At 42.8% G+C, this 19,415-nt stretch overlaps 1 protein-coding gene across 5 annotated transcripts in view; it reads right to left on the bottom strand.

Moving 5' to 3' along the window:
- The window catches only part of ZNF385B (zinc finger protein 385B), a 192,661-nt gene that overhangs the window by 135,656 nt on the left and 37,590 nt on the right, over positions 1–19,415 (bottom strand). Inside the window, exon 1 of one of the 5 annotated variants that reach the window (XM_081836955.1) lies at positions 7,987–8,001. The exons of 3 other annotated variants lie outside the window; for them this stretch is intronic. Coding sequence is in view for 1 of the 2 variants with exons in the window: in XM_081836951.1 (XP_081693077.1) it covers positions 7,547–7,598 (52 nt within the window). In the remaining variant the exon portion in view is untranslated. Of the gene's footprint in view, positions 1–7,546; positions 7,732–7,986; positions 8,002–19,415 lie in introns of those variants that run through there. One more of the 5 variants, XM_081836951.1, reaches the window with a different exon arrangement.

The raw sequence follows: 19,415 nt of genomic DNA, 5'->3' as shown, positions 1-19,415 counted from the left end.
CCCGAACATAAAATATACAGAAAGCTGCTTCTATGTGAAATTCTGATTTTGAGTCATTTGTCCTAGTCATATGAGCAGTAACATTATAAGGTTAACTATATTTAACCTGGCATTTCATTATAAAAAATTATCCACCACTGGAAATTCCAGACAGTTCTTGAACAATGAACATACCAGGAACACAGCACATAGAAACGAAGGACACTTGTTCCTTCACTTTCTTGAGAACTGTTGTGCAGTACTTGTATTTCAACAAACTTATGAGGCCAACTAAAGAGGGTCTCTGGGGACTTCTTGGCAACCATGTGTGCACCCTGTCTAATAACTGATCTGGCACAAGTTTCCAGGGGCCAACATTTGCAGTTGCTGTCTTGATGGCCTTGTTAAAATTGTCAGACAGCAGACTGATACCCCTGGCACACTCCAGCATGAAGACAGACAGACTTTCTAAATGGGAGGGAAATAACTTGAGCACACATTCTCTGCTCTGCAAAACAAATGCGCTGTAAAGCAGTGGATGCTCACGGTTTAAAAAAGTTCCATCAAACTTGAGAAAGCCTGCCATCTCCTTTTAGTGCTTCGCAGAGGTCACTCCAGTATACGAAGTGTTTTGGTCCTATAAAAATTGCAGAAGCTATAGCCCCTGTATGCATACACTCCCCACACACAAAATGCATTCAGTGAACATTTGAGGACAAGATCTGTGCTGGCTGGCCATGTCTTCCCATGAAAACCACGTGTTCACCATTAGTAAATTAAAAAAAGGTGGGGGACAGCCCGAATGTGCATATGGATGTATATATGCAGGGCTCTCACTTATAATTAGCAATTATCCTTGGCCCAATTGGTTCCCAGTTACATGGAGGAAATCTATGCATGTAGGACTGTTGAACACAAGGGCACTCAGGGGCATGGTCAGTAGACACACTCCTGGGGCCCCCTCCATTTGGTACATGCAGATGTTTGTGCAGAGCAAAACATCTGCACACCCTTTGTATCATAAAGCTAAACCCAAAAGGGTGTACTGTACTCAGAAGCAGGCACTTCTACTTTCAGTGGAAGGTTATGTTTAGTATTCAGGCAAATATACATTTTTAAGAAATTATTATGCCAGGGAGGTAGCAGCAAGGAAAGCTTACTTCATCAGTGCCATAATATGTACAATCAGCAACAGTTTAGCAAAGATTAACAGGTGGTGAATCTAAGTTTCGTGTGCCAGAAACCTGTGCTATCATACAGCATTTGGATGGGCTTTTCCAACAAGTGCTCTTACAAATGGTATGAGCATTCTGTAATCTCACGGTAACAGCATTCTTATTTCAAGATTTTGGCACCATTTTCTTCAAATATTTAAATCCTTTATACAGTGCTATTGCAAGGAAGATATGGTGCAACTTCAGAACTACAAAATCTATCATGCAGTGTGACTGCAAGCAAAATAAACATAGCAACGCACACATCTGCCTGATATGCTGAATCAGGGCATTAATCCATCTAGCCCAGCATTATCTAGTCCAGTTTGCAAAGAGGCCTCCCTGACCATGTGCTGAAAACTTTTTAATTCTGCTTGCCATCACAGGGAATGTGGCATTGTATAACGGCAGCATCCCACCACTTCTTCCACCAAGGTTCCCAGCCAACAGAAGATGCAAAACACCTCACCTGCTGGCTGGGGATTGTTTGAATTTGGTCCAGCTGCAAATTGGCCAAGAGCAGTCAAACCAGGGGGCAGGCACACTCAGGGGGTGGATCTGACTGGGTCCATTGTGGATTTCACTCAGGTTCAGATTTCGCTCAGGTCTGCTCCTAGAGTACATAAAAGAGGATGGCCTCATGCCAGGCCCTTTGGATTTGGGTAAAAGCCTTAGTCATGGTTGGAGGAGAGGTTGGAAGTCTTGGTCTGCCCCTACAAGGGAATGAGGTATCCCATTAAAGGGATCCTGGAGGAGATGTTCCTGTCCAGATGGGGAATAGGGCCATAGCTTTCCTCCATGGCATACTGGGTGGGGTTTTGATGGATGCCATAGGCCTCCCCCACCATTCTTTCAACCCCTGGGAGAATCAACCAGAAAATGGGCTGGTTGAAACAGGTTATACCCGGTGCCTATGCCCAAACCACCTTCACCTGTAATCAATAAAGTTGTGGTCTATTTTAAGGTCACCAGATGTCCCCGTTTCCCAGGGACAATCCCCGGATTTACAAATCTTTCCCCATACAAAATCCATTGAAGTTGAAAAGTGTCCCTGGATTCATTGAAAAAAATCTGGTAAAGGTAAAGGGACCCCCGACGGTTAGGTCCAGTCATGGCCAACTCTGGGGTTGCGGCGCTCATCTCGCTTTACTGGCCGAGGGAGCCGGCGTACAGCTTCCGGGTCATGTGGCCAGAATGACTAAGCCGCTTCTGGCGAACCAGAGCAGCACACGGAAACACCGTTTACCTTCCTGCCGGAGCGGTACCTATTTATCTACTTGCACTTCGTGCTTTTGAACTGCTAGGTTGGCAGGAGCAGGGACCGAGCAATGGGAGCTCACCCCATCGCAGGGATTCGAACCACCGACCTTCTGATCGGCAAGTCCTAGGCTCTGTGGTTTAACCCACAGCGCCACCCGTGTCTATTTTGAAACCAAAATAATGGGTCACAGGTAGTCTCTTCAATACATATTGTGGGGTAGTGGGTCACAGCCCCTGGGTATACAAGTGGAGGTGCCTGATTTGCTGAAATTTGAACCAGAAGCTAGCTGCATATTCCAATAATCCGAACCTCAAGCAACACTGTTTTAAAGCAATGTACAGGCAGACTTCGGCAAAAATCAAAAAGAAAGGCTGAATGAAATATTGGCTAAGCTTGAGGTCTTATGCAGACTTAACAGAAAAGAATTGCCTATCAGGTTTCTATTCACCAGGTGATTATTGCCTTAATTGTTGCAATATTTTCCAAACATTAGGAACAAGTCAGAAAGTGTAAATTTCTCTCATCTTTTCCAACAAAGAAACAAATAAGTAGCAGTCTTGGAAGTGCATGATGACAGGTAAGAGAGTGCAATTGTTATGTGCATGTCTCTAACTTCACATGCTTAACCCTTTCACATCCAACCTCCCTCCCCCCCTCCATTAAAACTCAGTTTGCTTTGTCTCCTGAGGAAAAAAGTTTCCCCCATAGGGGAAAGCATCTGATGGAAATAGTGGGGGAAATGGCTGGAGTATAGAGGGGTAATCACGCCACATATTACTTTGTCTGTTCCCAAGTCTAATTTTCATTGAGCAAAAAACCTGGAAAATGTTACAAGTGCATAACCGAACATCTAGCCTGGCTCTGATCCCATTGCAGTGTCTGTTTATTCTCAGTATAAAGGACTGACCCTCTTTGGAAATGTAGACTCCACAAACAATGATCAATAAGTATGTTAACAGCAAGCAGTTTCCAAATAAATTTACCTTCTCCAACTTTTTGAAACAATCAAAAAGTACTATTCAAACCATCCATGAGCTGCCAAACACACGGTTCTAGAGCGTAATAAATACCAGGAACTGAATATGACATATTGGGAAACAAAAACAACTGCTCTTTAATGCAAAATTTTAAAATAAAGACATATCCTGACTATTCAGTGCTTAACAAGCATGTAGTTATGACAACAAAACAGAAGAACAAAAGATGGCAATGAAGGACATTGCCTTTCATACAAATGTATTTTGGAATGTGCTGCTGATACAGGATACTTCTCCCCAACAAGTTAGTGTCAACCTTCCTCATCTGACAACCTTTGAAGCGTACACAGAGTCATAAGATCAGAAAGTCACACAGATGAAACTCTGCGTCCACAGGTCATCTACAATGTTTTTCCACCCTTACATAACCCAGAAGGGATTGACTGTCCTGGGGAAGAGTACCCGCATTCGAAAGGACACCACCAATAAAATATAAATCTACACATATAAAATGGAAGTATGCCCTTTAAATCATCAGAGGCCCCCCTACAGTAAAGGTGGGCAACCTACAGCCCTTGGCCTAGTTTCATGCAGGGGGGTGACAGTGAGCGGCCAAAAAAAGAGTGTGTGTCAGGATTCAGCCCAGGCCAGGCCTGGAACCCAAGAAACAAGGGAAGCAGGATCTCCTGGCAGATCTCCACACTATGAATGCTACTGAGGAGATGTTGGATCCAGACATGCCTGCCCCAGGACTGGAGGTTAGGGCACTGGGTTCCTGGCTGTCTCTCACGTGTTCCTCCTCATCTGCCCCAGAGCTACAGGAGCATAGCAGACAGGGTTCCAGGTAAGACTTTCGGGGCCACCACAAAAGTGCTCAGCTAGGGTACTTGGAAGGAGGTGGAAGCACATGGAAGCTGCTGCCTGGATCAGGGCCTGGATACGAGCAAGGAAAAAAGGAGAAGTCTCCAAGTCCCAATTCTGAGCTGACCCATTCGTGGAGAAACATCTCTGTTAGCTTGAGGCTTCCTGAAATAGGCATACGGACTGAGAATGGGGGAAGGGGGTGGCAGAAGAAGAGAAGAAGAGTTTGGATTTGATATCCCGCTTTATCACTACCCTAAGGAGTCTCAAAGCGGCTAACATTCTCCTTTCCCTTCCTCCCTCACAACAAACACTCTGTGAGGTGAGTGAGGCTGAGAGACTTCAGAGAAGTGTGACTGGCCTAAGGTCTCCCAGCAGCTGCATGTGGAGGAGCGGAGACGCAAACCCGGTTCACCAGATTACGAGTCCACAGCTCTTAACCACTACACCACAGTGGCTCTCTGGCAGTAGATTGAGAAATGGCCCCATTTTGTGAAGGAGTCTCTTCCAACTGATGGGCCCCTTCATTGTCAAAAGAATGACAACAGCATAAAGTTGTTTGAATAACATATTGGAAGCAAATCCAGTCAGTTCTTCAATCTATTTTTCTCAAGCACATTACATAAAGGAAGCACCTCAAGTCTGCCAACTATGAAGATGGGGCGGATCAACAATAGAACTGTTTCGATCAATAATAATAACAACAACAACAACAGAGAGTCTTGCTGTGGGTTTAGCTTGAAAGCAGACAGGCCTATATTAAACATGCACGATATTAGATTATTAGTGCCCTCCCCCCAAAATATACCGTATATAAATAGGGGGTCCCCTGAAACTTCTTAGTACTATGTAAAGATCACTTCACAGTAGACAAAATAATGCCACCATGTGTACAAGTAGCAGGATGTAACAACTATGTGTAGCTCTCTGTTGCATATGACTAAAATGGAAACTTCTGTAAACATCGTTGTTGCATTCATTTGACATTTACATGGACGCAAGCAATCATCATTTAACATTTGTTCCTGTATGTGCATCTCCTCAATGGAATTTAGTTCCAAGCAAGTTTACTTGTGGAGGTTGGGGCAGTCCAGAAGATGACAGTATCTGCAATAGAAACCATGTGAGGACATGATGGGGTTTCTAATGTGTCTGTGACTTTGATTTCTATATAGTCAAATATAAGCATCAGGTTGTAGAGATTTCCCCTTCTCTCACCAAATATTGCTTATAGTACAAAGGAAGAAAAACTGCAAGCTGTCCACATGTATCTCCATTGTATTAATGTACAGCTTGACCTGTGCAAGTTTACCTGAAAGCAAGTCCCACTGAGTTGCGTGGGACTTACTCCCATGAGAAACAATTTACCGGAGCTTACTCCCTGGCAAGTGTGCATAGGATTGCAGCTTTACAACAAAATCCTATGCAAGTCTACTCAGAATAAGTCCTTTCAAGTTCAACGGGACTTACTCTCAGTAAGTAGGTACAGGTTTGCAGCCTTAAAGTATTACGACAGTAACAGGAAGGACTGCACAAAACAAAGAAACTTTTATATTCCTACTTTTATATATATACTTGATCCTTTGACAAGCTAACACAGTTTGGTTGTAACATTGACCAAATTGTTGAAAGCAGTTTGTCAGAGCTAGAAAATATACTTTAAAAGGCACTTACATGTGACAAACTTCTTTCCTAGTTTCATTATGGTTCATAAAAAAAAAAAAGTCCAACTCAGGAACTGGCAATGACTGAAGAAAACAACAACCCTATCTACCGGAGATCTAAAATAATGCCATGAGTATATTTTACTGATGGGTTCAAGTCCATTCTCTTGGTCCTAATTAGCATTTTTCTCTTCTCCACTTTCTTTATTTTTATTTTTTTAATCTCCAATGGACACCTTAGCCGAATCAATCAGCTTTGACAGAAGGCCGAAATCCTGGCAGTGAACTATAAATTGACCATTTCCATAAAAAGAGCTGCTAAATGAGAAACCATGTGCTCAGTATAAAACTAATTTCATGCTTTCAAAAGCACACAGTGGCTTCTAGCAAGATAGTGGCCCTGGGACTTGCAAAGACAGATTGGCTAATACAAATGGGTTTGCTCCTGGTTAGCCATGCTTTACGTGTACTGCCAGTAAATGGAAATTCTCAAATCTTCAGTCAAACAAACATGTTCTTATCTGTAACTCAGTCGTTGGGAGCTATAAAAACAAATACTTCATGAATAAATTTAATGGGGAAAGCATTAGATAGGTTAGTTTCTACTGAAAGATCTGCAACGCTACTTAAATAGTTATTTTGTAAGAAGAAATGCCAGTTTCATAATGCTAGCTTGTAATTTTCTCTTCATTGGGGACAATACTACCCAGACCTAAAACAAATAACTAAAACAACACCTACCTCAATGAAGATAAGCAAGCCCACAGCAAGGTTTAATGAATAATATTCACACTGAAGTGATTGGCTAGAACTTTTTAGACAAGTAAACATAACTTAATCCTCTGCCAGAATGTTTTGAAACTTAAGGGGTGGGCGATATGAACTTCACAAATTAGTTTCAGCAATATATTTCTGCTTTAAAAAAAAAGAAAGATGTGCAGCACTTAAAATGTCATATTTAATTAAAGCATGCTTAGATGGCAGTGACAGTAATTTTATGCCTCTCATAAAACAAGTTGTCATTGCAAATGAATTAGTGGAGGTTGTCCTGTGACTGACAGGTCATACCGTTTAATACTCACAGAGTCAGACTCCCGTTTTCATTACTCCAGTATGCAGTCCATTGCTTTTATCTTATTTTATTAGTTGCAAGTCATGTTAGTAATTTATCTCCTGTATAATATCCCTGCCACGAGTCAAGCTTTCTGCTAAGTAGGGTTCAGTGCCCTGCATATCATTTTTGATCACAAGTACACAATCTCACTGATGATTAGCCTCATCAATTAATGATCAGCATGTCATATTGTACCAATAGATGGATTCTTATATATTTGAAATAACTAAGAGCTAGAACAGCCTCTTCTCCAAGTAAAATGACAGGAAACCGAAAGGAGTTAACGTGTACAATGTCATCATTTTCTCATTATTTTTCTAGCCTTTTGTGTTGTCTCTGCCAGCACAAATGAAACACCAAATTCCACTTCCACACACATACAGAAATGATGCAAAGCATGGGATAAATGTATAGGAATGTGTCTCAAAGCAATTCTGTAATGCTTACTCATAATAATAATAAAATTCATTGCTCACCTCTGCTAGGAAGTCCACTCCACATTTTGGTAGTACTAAATATCCAGCTCATAAAAGAAACCAGGTTTGAAACACAAAACTTCCAGTATGTGAGCAGAAAGAGGTATGGTGAACACTACAGAGGCTTGGCTCTCCAACCCTGATCATCTGTGTGACAGTAAACTGTTACACAGTGCAGCTCCAAACCTTCTCTGCTGCCGGCTTATTTGCACTGCTCATTGAAAATCCTTTACATGCTGGCAGCATTTTAGGGAAGGACAAGCACACTGAGTCATTTGTAAAGAAAGCAGAGCAATTTCAGTTCCACACATTCATTCGTACTGAAACACACACACACACACACACACCACACACCACACCACACACACACACACACACACACACACAGACACAGTCAAAGTAAGGTCTCTGGGATGGATTTATGGTGAGGAAAAGGCAACCTTAAGGCTTCATTACCAACGCAGGGGATTCAGCGGCTGTGATCAAATTCAAGCAAAAGACGGATGATTATGAAATGGCTCTACAGATATAGCTGCAAGCCACGCAGAATGAAGAATCATCTTCCCAAACTGAGCAAGTGTCAAAATTAGCTCTGGGTTTTCCACAGTGACAGAGGAACATCCGGAGCCAATATGCTGATAGGGAGGCGGGGGTTATTATTGGAGGTGGTTTTAAAAATGAAAACAGTGACATATTGACTGAGGGGTTTTTGTTTTGTTTTTTGCTACTAAGAAAATGAACAACACATGTTCAGAAAACAAGAAACATCAGTTATATGCTATCCTAAAATAGCTAAAAACATAAAGCCTTTTTTCCCACCAAGACAGAAATGAATGTGGTAAACATTTAGAGCTAAACTATGAACTACTGACCTTGCAAACTGGCTAGCCATTTGTAACCAGCACAGACTGGCAATGCGGGGAACCAGTTCATAGAATCATAGAATCATAGAGTTGGAAGAGACCACAAGGGCCATCGAGTCCAACACCCTGCCAAGCAGGAAACACCATCAGAGCACTCCTGACATATGGTTGCCAAGCCTCTGCTTAAAGACCTCCAAAGAAGGAGACTCCACCACACTCCTTGGCAGCAAATTCCACTGTCGGACAGCTCTTACTGTCAGGAAGTTCTTCCTAATGTTTAGGTGGAATCTTTTTTCTTGTAGTTTGGAACCATTGCTCCGTGTCCGCTTCTCTGGAGCAGCAGAAAACAACCTTTCTCCCTCCTCTATGTGACATCCTTTTATATATTTGAACATGGCTATCATATCACCCCTTAACCTCCTCTTCTCCAGGCTAAACATGCCCAGCTCCCTTAGCCGTTCTTCATAAGGCATCGTTTCCAGGCCTTTGACCATTTTGGTTGCCCTCCTCTGGACACGTTCCAGTTTGTCAGTGTCTTTCTTGAACTGTGGTGCCCAGAACTGGACACAGTACTCCAGGTGAGGTCTGACCAGAGCAGAATACAGTGGCACTATTACTTCCCTTGATCTAGATGCAATACTCCTATTGATGCAGCCCAGAATTGCACTGGCTTTTCAGATGAGAACCCTAGCATGGAGGAATTGGGGGGGGGGGCGTTTAACCTTTCTCCACTACTATGGCCCCAATCCAGATTTGGTGGCCTGTGCCTGCAATTTGCACTGTGGAAAAATGCTTCCCAATTCATTTCAGCAACATTTTTTCCTTGTATATAGATATGCAGCAAACAGAACATGTGCTTTGGACGCTAGACCATATGGTGCTCGTTTGGTGTCCAACCATTCCTTCAGTTGAACTGCACCTTATGATGTGTACATCTCTACCCGTTTGCTTTTCCCTCACTTGCTCTCACCAGCCCCAGCCCCACTGCTGATTTCTTCTTCAAAGGTCTCTTCTTTTTTTATTTAGTCCCCAAACTCTTGTCAGTCAAAATGGCGGGGCAGGTAGCCCTCTTCCCAAATCGCTTCCAGCTACCAATTGTTTTTTACCTTTGAAATTTTATTCTGTACCTTTGTACAACTACCAATTGTTTTTTACCTTTGAAATTTTATTCTGTACCTTTGTGCTCCCCCTTTGCTGTTGGACCTACTTCTACACTCTTAACTGTTCCTGGCCCTTTGTTTACCTTTCTTCTCTTTCACAACACTCGACCCTTGCCCCTTCATGACTTCAGTATCCATGGATGAACATCTCACTGATCAAGTTACCTTCCACTTCCCCCCTCCCTCCCAACTAAACTCCTCCAGAGGCCTGTGACTTTGGACAGACTCGGCCACTCACTGTCCCGTTCACTCCCTTGACCTGGTGTTCTACAAGAACTGTTATGTACTGGGCTCCCTGCCCTAAGAGAACACCCTCTTTCTGACCACCACATTATCACTCACAGTGTGTACCTTCTCTACCCCCCCCCACCTCTGCTTCTTGTCTCTACTGTGACCTGCAGTCTGGTAACACTCTCTTGAAGTGTCATCATCCCTTTATGTCACCTGGCACATCTGACCACTGCTCTAGATCAAGGTAGCCAATGTATGATGTTGGAGTGCAACTCCCACCTGCAGCCCCAATGGAAGATGGGAATCGTCATCCATCCAACAGCATCTAGAGGGCACCATGTTGGCCACCCCACTCCAAACTCTGTTGTTTCAACACCAACTCCTACCTATACTTAAATATTAGCTTGTTTGTTCTACTGTCCTACCAAGCTATTTGGCACGCTTGCTCCCAGCCCGGCATACGTCTTCCATACATTATCCCCATCCATGTCCTCAAGGTGCTATGCGCATTTTGAGGCATTAAAAAAAACCAACTGGCTCATTTTAAATCCATGCTCCCCTCATACCAGGGGTGCCAACTTGAATAAAATATTGGGGGCCCCAGATAAGCCCCGCCCTTCATAATCAATCACATGATGCTGTCCATTCACACCATTTGAATGGAAATGTTAATCAGCTTGGGGGGGGCTGGCCCCCCCAAATGTTTTATTGTGGGGCCGAAGAGACCTCAGCCCCAAGGAGTTGGATGCTATGCCTCATACTCTGCTCTTTAACTGGCCAAGCATCATTACTGACCATTTTCAACAATCCTGAAGCTTCTTTTCTACCTTTTATGCTCAGCTAAAGCCTGCCTTCTCTTCCTCAGTTTCTGTCTGAACCTCACCAACTTCAGTAACAAACTGCAATTTATCTGCCAAAATCTCTCTCTGTCCCTTCACTGCATCCATTCATCTTCCACCTCCCTCAGACGCCAGTGTTTGTTGATTAGATGGAACAAATGCAAAGAATGTATAGATGTGTATATTAGGCAAAATTGTATGTAAAAATGTGTACAGTAGAAAAAACTAAACACTAAAATGCTGGTGAATTTTCATGATGTAAGTCCACTTACCTTCTCTGCAGGGAGGTGGCGGCTGCAGCATGGTGCGGCTTGATGCTGGGGCAGGGGGAGAGATTAAAATGGCCGGTGGAGGACGCCACGTCCTCCTCCGCCAGCTGTGATGATTGACATGGCCCACCTGCAACTTCAGCCAATCACATGTGGGCTGGGGATCAAGTTTTCAGGAGCAGACTTGACTGGGAACTTCTCATTGAGATCTTCAGTCAGCTCACTGGGCTTAAATAAGGAGTGCACACGATCTTGGCAGCTCCATCAGAGCCGGATCACCCACCCACCCTCCCTCTCTTGGCAGCACGCTACGACTCGCCCAAAGGAGTGGGCTGGTCATATGCACAATCTCCCTATCTAAATCTCGGTCCCTGTTTTCAGGGCCAGGCAGGATTTTTTTCCTCCAGACATATTGGGTCTGTCTCAAGGTTTTCGCCTTCCTCATAGCAATTGTCACCACTTAATGGCGGATAAGGCATTAGGATGGGTTGTTAGTCAAGGCAGTGGGGGTTGGGAGTCTCAACGCCCCCCTCAAAGAAATGGGTACCCTGTTAAGGAGGTCCAGGTGCTTCTATCCAGGTGCCCACACAGGGTTGTAGGGCGATGTTACTAAACTTATAGTGGTGATTCTGCTGGGTCGCATCTACGTCCTAGGGTGATCCCTAACTTAGGATCAACCCTAATGAACAATCATCTAGCAGGCAGGCTGGATGATGCTGGATATATACCCAACATGTTAGCCAAAGCCTACTGACACCTGTAATCCAATAAAGTTGTGGCCTGTTTGATCCCAAATCCTTGTCTTGTGGCTGTAGCTCATGCCACTGCTTAGGCCCTGTTACAGGCTGCCTGAGCCTGTGCTCACAAAATATCACCTCAAACCGATGTGGAAAACTGAACTTAATATTGGAAAAATGAGAAACTGAGGTAAACAAAAATTAATATATTCAGCCATCGCTCTCCAACTCCATTCTCTAGTCCATACAATCAGACTTCTGTCCTCTCCAGCTACACTCCACTAAAGCTGCCCTTGTATATCCTCTCAGCACTACATCTAAAGAGCTCAACTGTCCTTGTCTGATACAATTTAACATTATTAATACAAGAAATAAAAATACCCTGACAAAAAGACAACTGGGCCTATGCACACAAGAGCTATTCATCACAATCTACTATTCTGAAAAGTGATTTCCACTTTGATTTAAATATTAAACATTTAAAATTGATGTAAATATTAAATATTTAAAATATTCCCCAATTCCCCATAATCTTAATTCCCCCCAACCCCCCCCCAAATGCTTATGACAGGTAACAACAAGCAGCCGAAGAAAACTCTATTTACCCATCACCACTTGGCCGAAGTCAACTGACTCTCTAGTCCTGGCTGCAAAACGCTTTTTAAAAGCAGAAAGCCCCAACTGGAAAAGTACCATTCGCTACATTGAACCCAAATGTTCCTCCCATCCCCAAGGCTGAGAGACCGGGGGGGGGGGGGACTACACCAAACAGCACAAGAGAAAAGGCAGGATATATGTGTGATAATCAATGATAAAGCATGAATTGATAAAAAGGAAGCACATATTGTACATACGACAACAAAAAAGCAAAAAGCTCACCTCAAACATGGAAAAAGAGGCCAGACTCGGCTAAATGTGTATTTCAGCCAATGGTTTATCTGTCAATGAAGCTGCAAAAAGGTATGAGAAAGCACTCACTCTGCAGCTGAGGAGTGTGTTGCAGGTCCTGCCTTTTCCCAGCTCCTTTCAGTGATCATCATGAGGTACGAAGAGCAGATACGTTCCTCTCTCAGGTAAAAAGGTAAAGGGACCCCTGAGCATTAGGTCCAGTCGTGGCTGACTCTGGGGTTGCGGCGCTCATCTCACTTTATTGGCCGAGGGAGCCAGCGTACAGCCTCCGGGTCATGTGGCCAGAATGACTAAGCCGCTTCTGGCGAACCAGAGCAGCGCACAGAAACGCCGTTTACCTTCCCGCCGGAGCGGTACCTATTTATCTACTTGCACTTTGACATGCTTTTGAACTGCTAGGTTTGCAGGAGCAGGGACCGAGCAACGGGAGCTCACCCTGTCACAGGGATTCGAACCGCCAACCTTCTGATCGGCAAGTCCTAGGCTCTGTGGTTTAACCCACAGCGCCACTCAGGCAGAAATATATTATGGGTTTATTCCTTACACCTGACAGTCTTTACTGTGGCAAACATTAGGGTACACATGGCGTACACGAAGAAGGCACATCTGCTGAACAGCTGCATAGGTCCTTACAAATAACTGATGCTCACAATCCCAGAAATAAGTATGTTTGCTTTTAGATGTTATACCTCAACATCCCAATACCTTACGATTTGTTTGGGGGAAATAAACACCAACCAGCTGTTTCTGTGACAACAATGAGCAAGAAGTATTCATGCCCCGACACTTACTCCTATCAATTTGGGATCTAGTGATAAGTTACAAAAGATGTAAGAAGCCCTTTCTCACTTACTGAAAAAGCTAAATGTGAAAAGTATTCAGGAAGCCTAATAATTATTGTGATAGCATCACTGTGAAACTGGTTTCAATAATCAAGAGACAGCTATAATATATTCCATGGGAATAAAATGTGTACTGCAACATGCAAAAGGAAGTTTTTCTTTTAAAAATACCCACATTAACTGCATATAGTTACAAGCTGTTTTGTAGTGCATCTGGTTTAAAGATCAAAACCAAACTTTTAAACTCATTACAAATGGTAATTATGTAAATTAATCATTTTAATCATCTAACAACATCACAAAAACAGATTTTGTAGGTACACATAACTAAACTAGCACAGCATAATTATTTGCTATTCTGATAAATAAAACATGAAATAAAATAAGTGTTTTAGCATTTACTTCTAAATTGCTGGAGAACACTGATTATGGCTTGGGTACTATTTCACATTCCTTAAAGAGGAAAAATCACTGTGATGACATTAAAATATAGCGGAGTTGAACGCAAAAATGGGTTGGAGGTGGAAAGCACAAAGTTGAGTTGATAATGTTTTTACAAACTTTCCGTAACCCAAGCTGACCTCTAATGTATCTTCATGGGCAGGATAAAGAGTGAATCATATTATTTTATTATTTTTTAAAAAAACAGCATGGGGGAAAAGGGTGAACTAATGGGATTTTTCTGCATCTCAGCCAGTAATATTTTCATTAAAGTTGCATGGAGATTTCCATTTTTCAATGTTGTTAATAAACTACTCTGATTAATACTTCCACCCAATTAAACAAACACAGCAAAAACTGGCAGAAGATGAAAACTTCACATGCCATGGAAAACCCTGAAATGACATGTGCCATTTCTACAGGGGCTGCACTGCCAAGTAGAACCAGATGGCTCGGCTTAAAATGTTTCAAAACTTGACACATTTGTCATTTTGTCACCATTTGCCCATGCACTCTACACCGACAGAACTTCATAGGGAAATAAATCCTGCAGTTTTCTGTACTTCGTAGAGTATCCCCAAATGCCTTCCCAAACATCCCTTTGCAGCTCCACTCTGCTAAATTCAGTTACAAGAGGGCAAACTATAACACAGACCATGCCTTATTAAGCTAAAATTGTTCTGATTCTCCAAAAAAAGAGATCTATATCATTGTCTAATGACATCACTTGTTTTCCCTTCTGTTTTCCAACCCCCCTTTTTTTTCTTTTTTGCATGTATGTATAAAGAAGGCTGATCGCCAAAGAATTGATGCCTTTGAATTATGGTGCTGGAGGAGACTCTTGAGAGTCCCATGGACTGCAAGAAGATCAAACCTATCCATTCTTAAGGAAATCAGCCCTGAGTGCTCACTGGAAGGACAGATCCTGAAGCTGAGGCTCCAATACTTTAGCCATCTCATGAGAAGAGAAGACTCCCTGGAAAAGACCCTGATGTTGGGAAAGATGGAGGGCACAAGGAGAAGGGGACGACAGAGGACAAGATGGTTGGATAGTGTTCTCGAAGCTACCAACATGAGTTTGACCAAACTACGGGAGGCAGTGGAAGACTGGAGTGCCTGGCGTGCTCTGGTCCATGGGGTCATGAAGAGTCGGACACGACTAAACGACTAAACAACAACAACAAATACATGCATACCTGATTTCAGTCCGTGCCTCTCAAAGACTGGTTACTGTAAATGATACTCTATGATACACCTGTGTTTTTCGAACAGATGCCTCAGCTTCTTGCAGTGTTAGCCTGTTTTGGTACTCCTGTACAATCAGTGTCTCATATTTTAGTACAAAGGTATGAAACATGTCAGAATTTGGCTCTGATTGATAAACAGCTGTTTAAACATTCTTTTAAGGAAATAAAAAACCCCAAAGACATGCGTATCTTTCCCTGTGCCATACACCCACAAAGAACAGTCCTAGCAGTGTCAATAATAGGAAGCTTTAAAGGGAGAGAAAAGACATTTGATTCACAAAACGGGCCTTACGTGCAATGATTGCAATCTACTTTGTCCAAATAGATACCGGCAGAGCACTCCTCTCATATCTACTCTGAAGTAACTCACATTTGAATTCAGTAGTACTTACTCCCAGGTAAGTACGTACAGGTTGCAGCTAAAGGTAGGAGGAGGGAGACATATGGTGTGCTCACATTACCACCTTAGAGAACAGTGTAGTTGTTGCCTTTTCATTGTGTTTTACAGCTCTCCCATGCCGCACAGCTGTTCACATCAGCACAGCTTCATTAGTGTCAGATTGGTTTGTGTTTGTGCACATACCAGGGGGTGTTGACTAGTGGGGATATCTTTACTCTATGCATATGTGTTCAGTCCTTGGCCAGAGACAAATTAGGAATGGTTTAAAGGACTGTGAAACAGGTTTGAGAAACAAAAAGCAGTATTTTGTAACAAATTACAGGAAACGTATACCTTTTGGATAACATTATATAAACAGAAATTGAAAGTGCAAATGAGAGTGTGAACACAGTTACATTCCCTAAATCATCTCCATGTGGAGTGACTGTAGCCAGTTTACTAAAAACCATCTTTCTGTGAATGCTTATGGCACCATCTTGTGGAAGCTTTTCAAACGTACACTGAAACTAGCTGGGTGATAGCTAAGAAAACAAACATGTCATAGGAATGAGTATTTTCGTTTTACAATTATGTCGCTGGAGATGATCTAAGTGATTTTGGTATTTGTATGAATTATATTTGTTTATACGTATACAGTAAAAAAAAAAAAAAAAACATGCTTCCACTATACATTTGATACAGTCGTCACTGTTACCTGGGGAACTCAGACTTCATTCTCTTCCCCATTGCCCCATATACAAGAAGTCTTTTCCTCATTCCTATTTTCTCCTACACATACCATGTTTCTGTCCCCGCCACCCAGTGCTCTTTAAATAGTTAAGGAAAACAGTACCTGGAGAATATTCAAAATCTGAAAGTGATAAAGTTGCGACCATAGTGACCTTAGCAAATAAAAAGCAGGAATATAGTGAGAATGCACACAATGCTGGTTGTAATGGTACTAATATACTGAAATGTGCCACTGTGGAGTTGAGCAAAACACTAGAAAAGGCCATCAATGGACAATGACCTCACAGGAACTTTAGGAACGGGAGCCCAGTTTTTCAGTGAGCTTAAATGCTGGCAAGTTTTTTTGGTGAAAGATATGGAGCTAAAGAAATTCACTCCCGCACACACATTTCCACAGCACAAGAGGCATAGTTTTATATTATATTCAACAACTTAAATACTCTTTGAGTTGGATGCATGACGGACCAAGGCCGTTTGCTGCTTGAGGAGAAGGAGAGATGCTTTTCCTCTGTTCCACTTATAGGAAACCAACCAAAAACAGAAGAGAGTGATTTAGTGGAATTGGTGCTGTGGGTTAAACCACAGAGCCTAGGACTTCCGATCAGAAGGTCGGCGGTTCGAATCCCCACAACAGGGTGAGCTCCCGTTGCTCAGTCCCTGCTCCTGCCAACCTAGCAGTTCAAAAGCAGGTCAAAGTGCAAGTAGATAAATAGGTACCGCTCCAGCGGGAAGGTAAACGGCATTCCATGCACTGCTCTGGTTCGCCAGAAGCGGCTTAGTCATGCTGGCCACATGACCCGGAAGCTGTACGCCGGCTCCCTTGGCCAATAAAGCAATAAAGCGATGAGCACTGCAACCCCAGAGTTGGTCACTACTGGACCTAATGGTCAGGGGTCCCTTTACCTTTACCTAAACACAGCAATATATATCAAAATTAGGTCAAGAAGAATTATAAATAAGGTCGTCATCTGGTGCTGAAAAGGAATAACACATATGCGCTAGGAAAGCCTTTCTGCTTACCAGTTTGTTTCTGGAGCCTTAAAGACCTGAATGATTTGGGACCAGTGTATCTTGACAACCACCAGCTCCCTTAGGAATTGTCCTGTCATCCAAGATTTTCTACTGAGGCCCTGCTCCATGGCCTCTGTCATCCAAAGAATAGAGAGTGGACATGAGAGACAAGACATTTTTGTTGTTGTTGTCACCACAGAACTGAGGCACTTGTAATGCTCTTTTTGAAGGAAGTCTGTCTGGCCATGTGGCTGTTCACCTGCCAGCAAATAACCAAGACCCAGGGCTTTTTTCAGCCGGAACTCAGTTCCAGCACCTTTCAAGGTGTGTGCCATTGCTATTATAAGAGAACGAGGGAGGTGTTCATGGTGAGTTCTGGCCCTTCTTTTTCTAGGAAAAACAGTACTGCCAAGACTGTATCTTTTTTCAGTGGGTGTTTTGGGGCTTTGCCTTTTAAGATGGTATTTTGAGTCCTGCCATTTTCATATCCTAGTTGTATGTGTGTATGAACTTTGGTGTGTCTTCAGCCACCTTAAACATTTTTATAGCAAGGAGGGATGCAAACATTGAAAAAAATATGAAGTAGTTTATGTCAGTGCCAACAAACAGCATTAATTTTAGGTGATGGGTGAACTTGCTCTAGGATGTGAGAGGGACTGTTGGGAAGGAGGGAACTAATTTGTTAACTAGAACTAGCGAAGAGCCAGTGTTACAGCTGCACCTCCCCCTAAATGTAACTTTGAAACGGGGCCGCTTACATCTACACGTCTTGTTTCATGTTTATTCCTTCAAAACACAGTCTGATCTGCCACAGGTGTGAACTGCAAATGCCAATCATTTTATAGTTACATTCAAACCAAACAAAGGCGGAAGCGAGGGGGGTTCTTTTTTTTTAAGTGTGAAGTATTTACATGGAACAACTGCAAAAGAAGTGAAACTTCCAAGGTGTAAAAGGGCGAATGCTTCACATCTATGAAAACAAATAAGCTCCCTGGTACTGAGATTTTAAATCTGTCACTGCATTAATACTTTGCTGCACCAGCAGAAGCTGTTCAAAAGCAGCTGCCTCTGTCTCCTCCAGATAGTGTTTCTTAAACACAGACACCCTTTTCCATCTGTCTTAGTATAAGAAAGGATGATGGATACTATTTTTTTAAAAGGTGACCTCCAAAGGATTATTTAAAGAAAAAATAGGATCCAAGCATATTCTGCATCTTTATGAGAAGAAAAGAGACACACTCTCTCTATATATCTATCACAGCCCAAAATGAACCAGCAATAATTTTATTCTTGTAACATTTACTTGATCTCACAGGGCACTGGGTATTATCAGACAGAGTGCAATTTAGCCCTCTAAAACATTAGCTTTCAAAGGCTGAGGCAGGCTTCTCTAAAGGCACATGGATAAGCTGCAGGAATTGTGGGATTTCAATTTGACCCTCACTTAATGAATCTTGTGAAAATTAGGTGAAATGTGGTCGATTATGAGCCCTACCCCTTCTGCTGATTTGAAGTGTGATGACATTAATAAGGTAAGCTATGCTACCTCGTATTAAAACAAACAACATAAAATAATGAAATAAAACATTGCCCCACCTGCTGTCTTAGCACAACTGCACATGACATTACATCACTTCTTGGTGCCTAAACTGAACCATCAATATAGCACTTTTGGATACTCATGTAGTCAGAAGTTTTCAGCAATTATGTTCCCCAACTCTTTGTGGGGAATCAGGGGAAGCAGGGGTGAGGAACCTGATGTTGCTGGACTAAAACACCCATAATCTCTGACCATTAGTCATTCTGTCTGGGAGGGACAGGAGTTAAGGGTCCCGCTGCAGGGACACAGGTTCTCCACTCTTGCCCAAACAAGCCCACGCAAAGTTGAGGAAGGGGTGGGATGGTGCCTGCATCAGTACACTTTGTAACTGCTGTGTTCCTTCTATCTTCGGATTCAAAGATGCACAGGGTAGCAGGCAGCAGCTGTTCCAGGCTGCTAGAGGCATCCACCCACTCTGCCCAGCCCACCTGCACCTGAAGCTCCCTCGGTAGGTGAAGAATTGCCAGAAGTGGTGGTGGTGGAAGTTTATTGGGTGGGAATTGTGACATCACAATGGAACCAAGTGAGAAGCTGTGGCCATTGGCCACACTAGCTGGGGCTGATGGGAGCTAGGACTCTAATAACATGTGG

Source organism: Podarcis erhardii (assembly GCF_964252035.2).
Source record: "Podarcis erhardii genome assembly, chromosome: 1".
In the NCBI taxonomy this organism is placed as follows: Eukaryota; Metazoa; Chordata; class Lepidosauria; order Squamata; family Lacertidae; genus Podarcis; species Podarcis erhardii.
The sequence above is the reverse complement of the archived record's forward strand: the minus strand, read 5'-3'. Positions and strand labels throughout refer to the sequence as shown.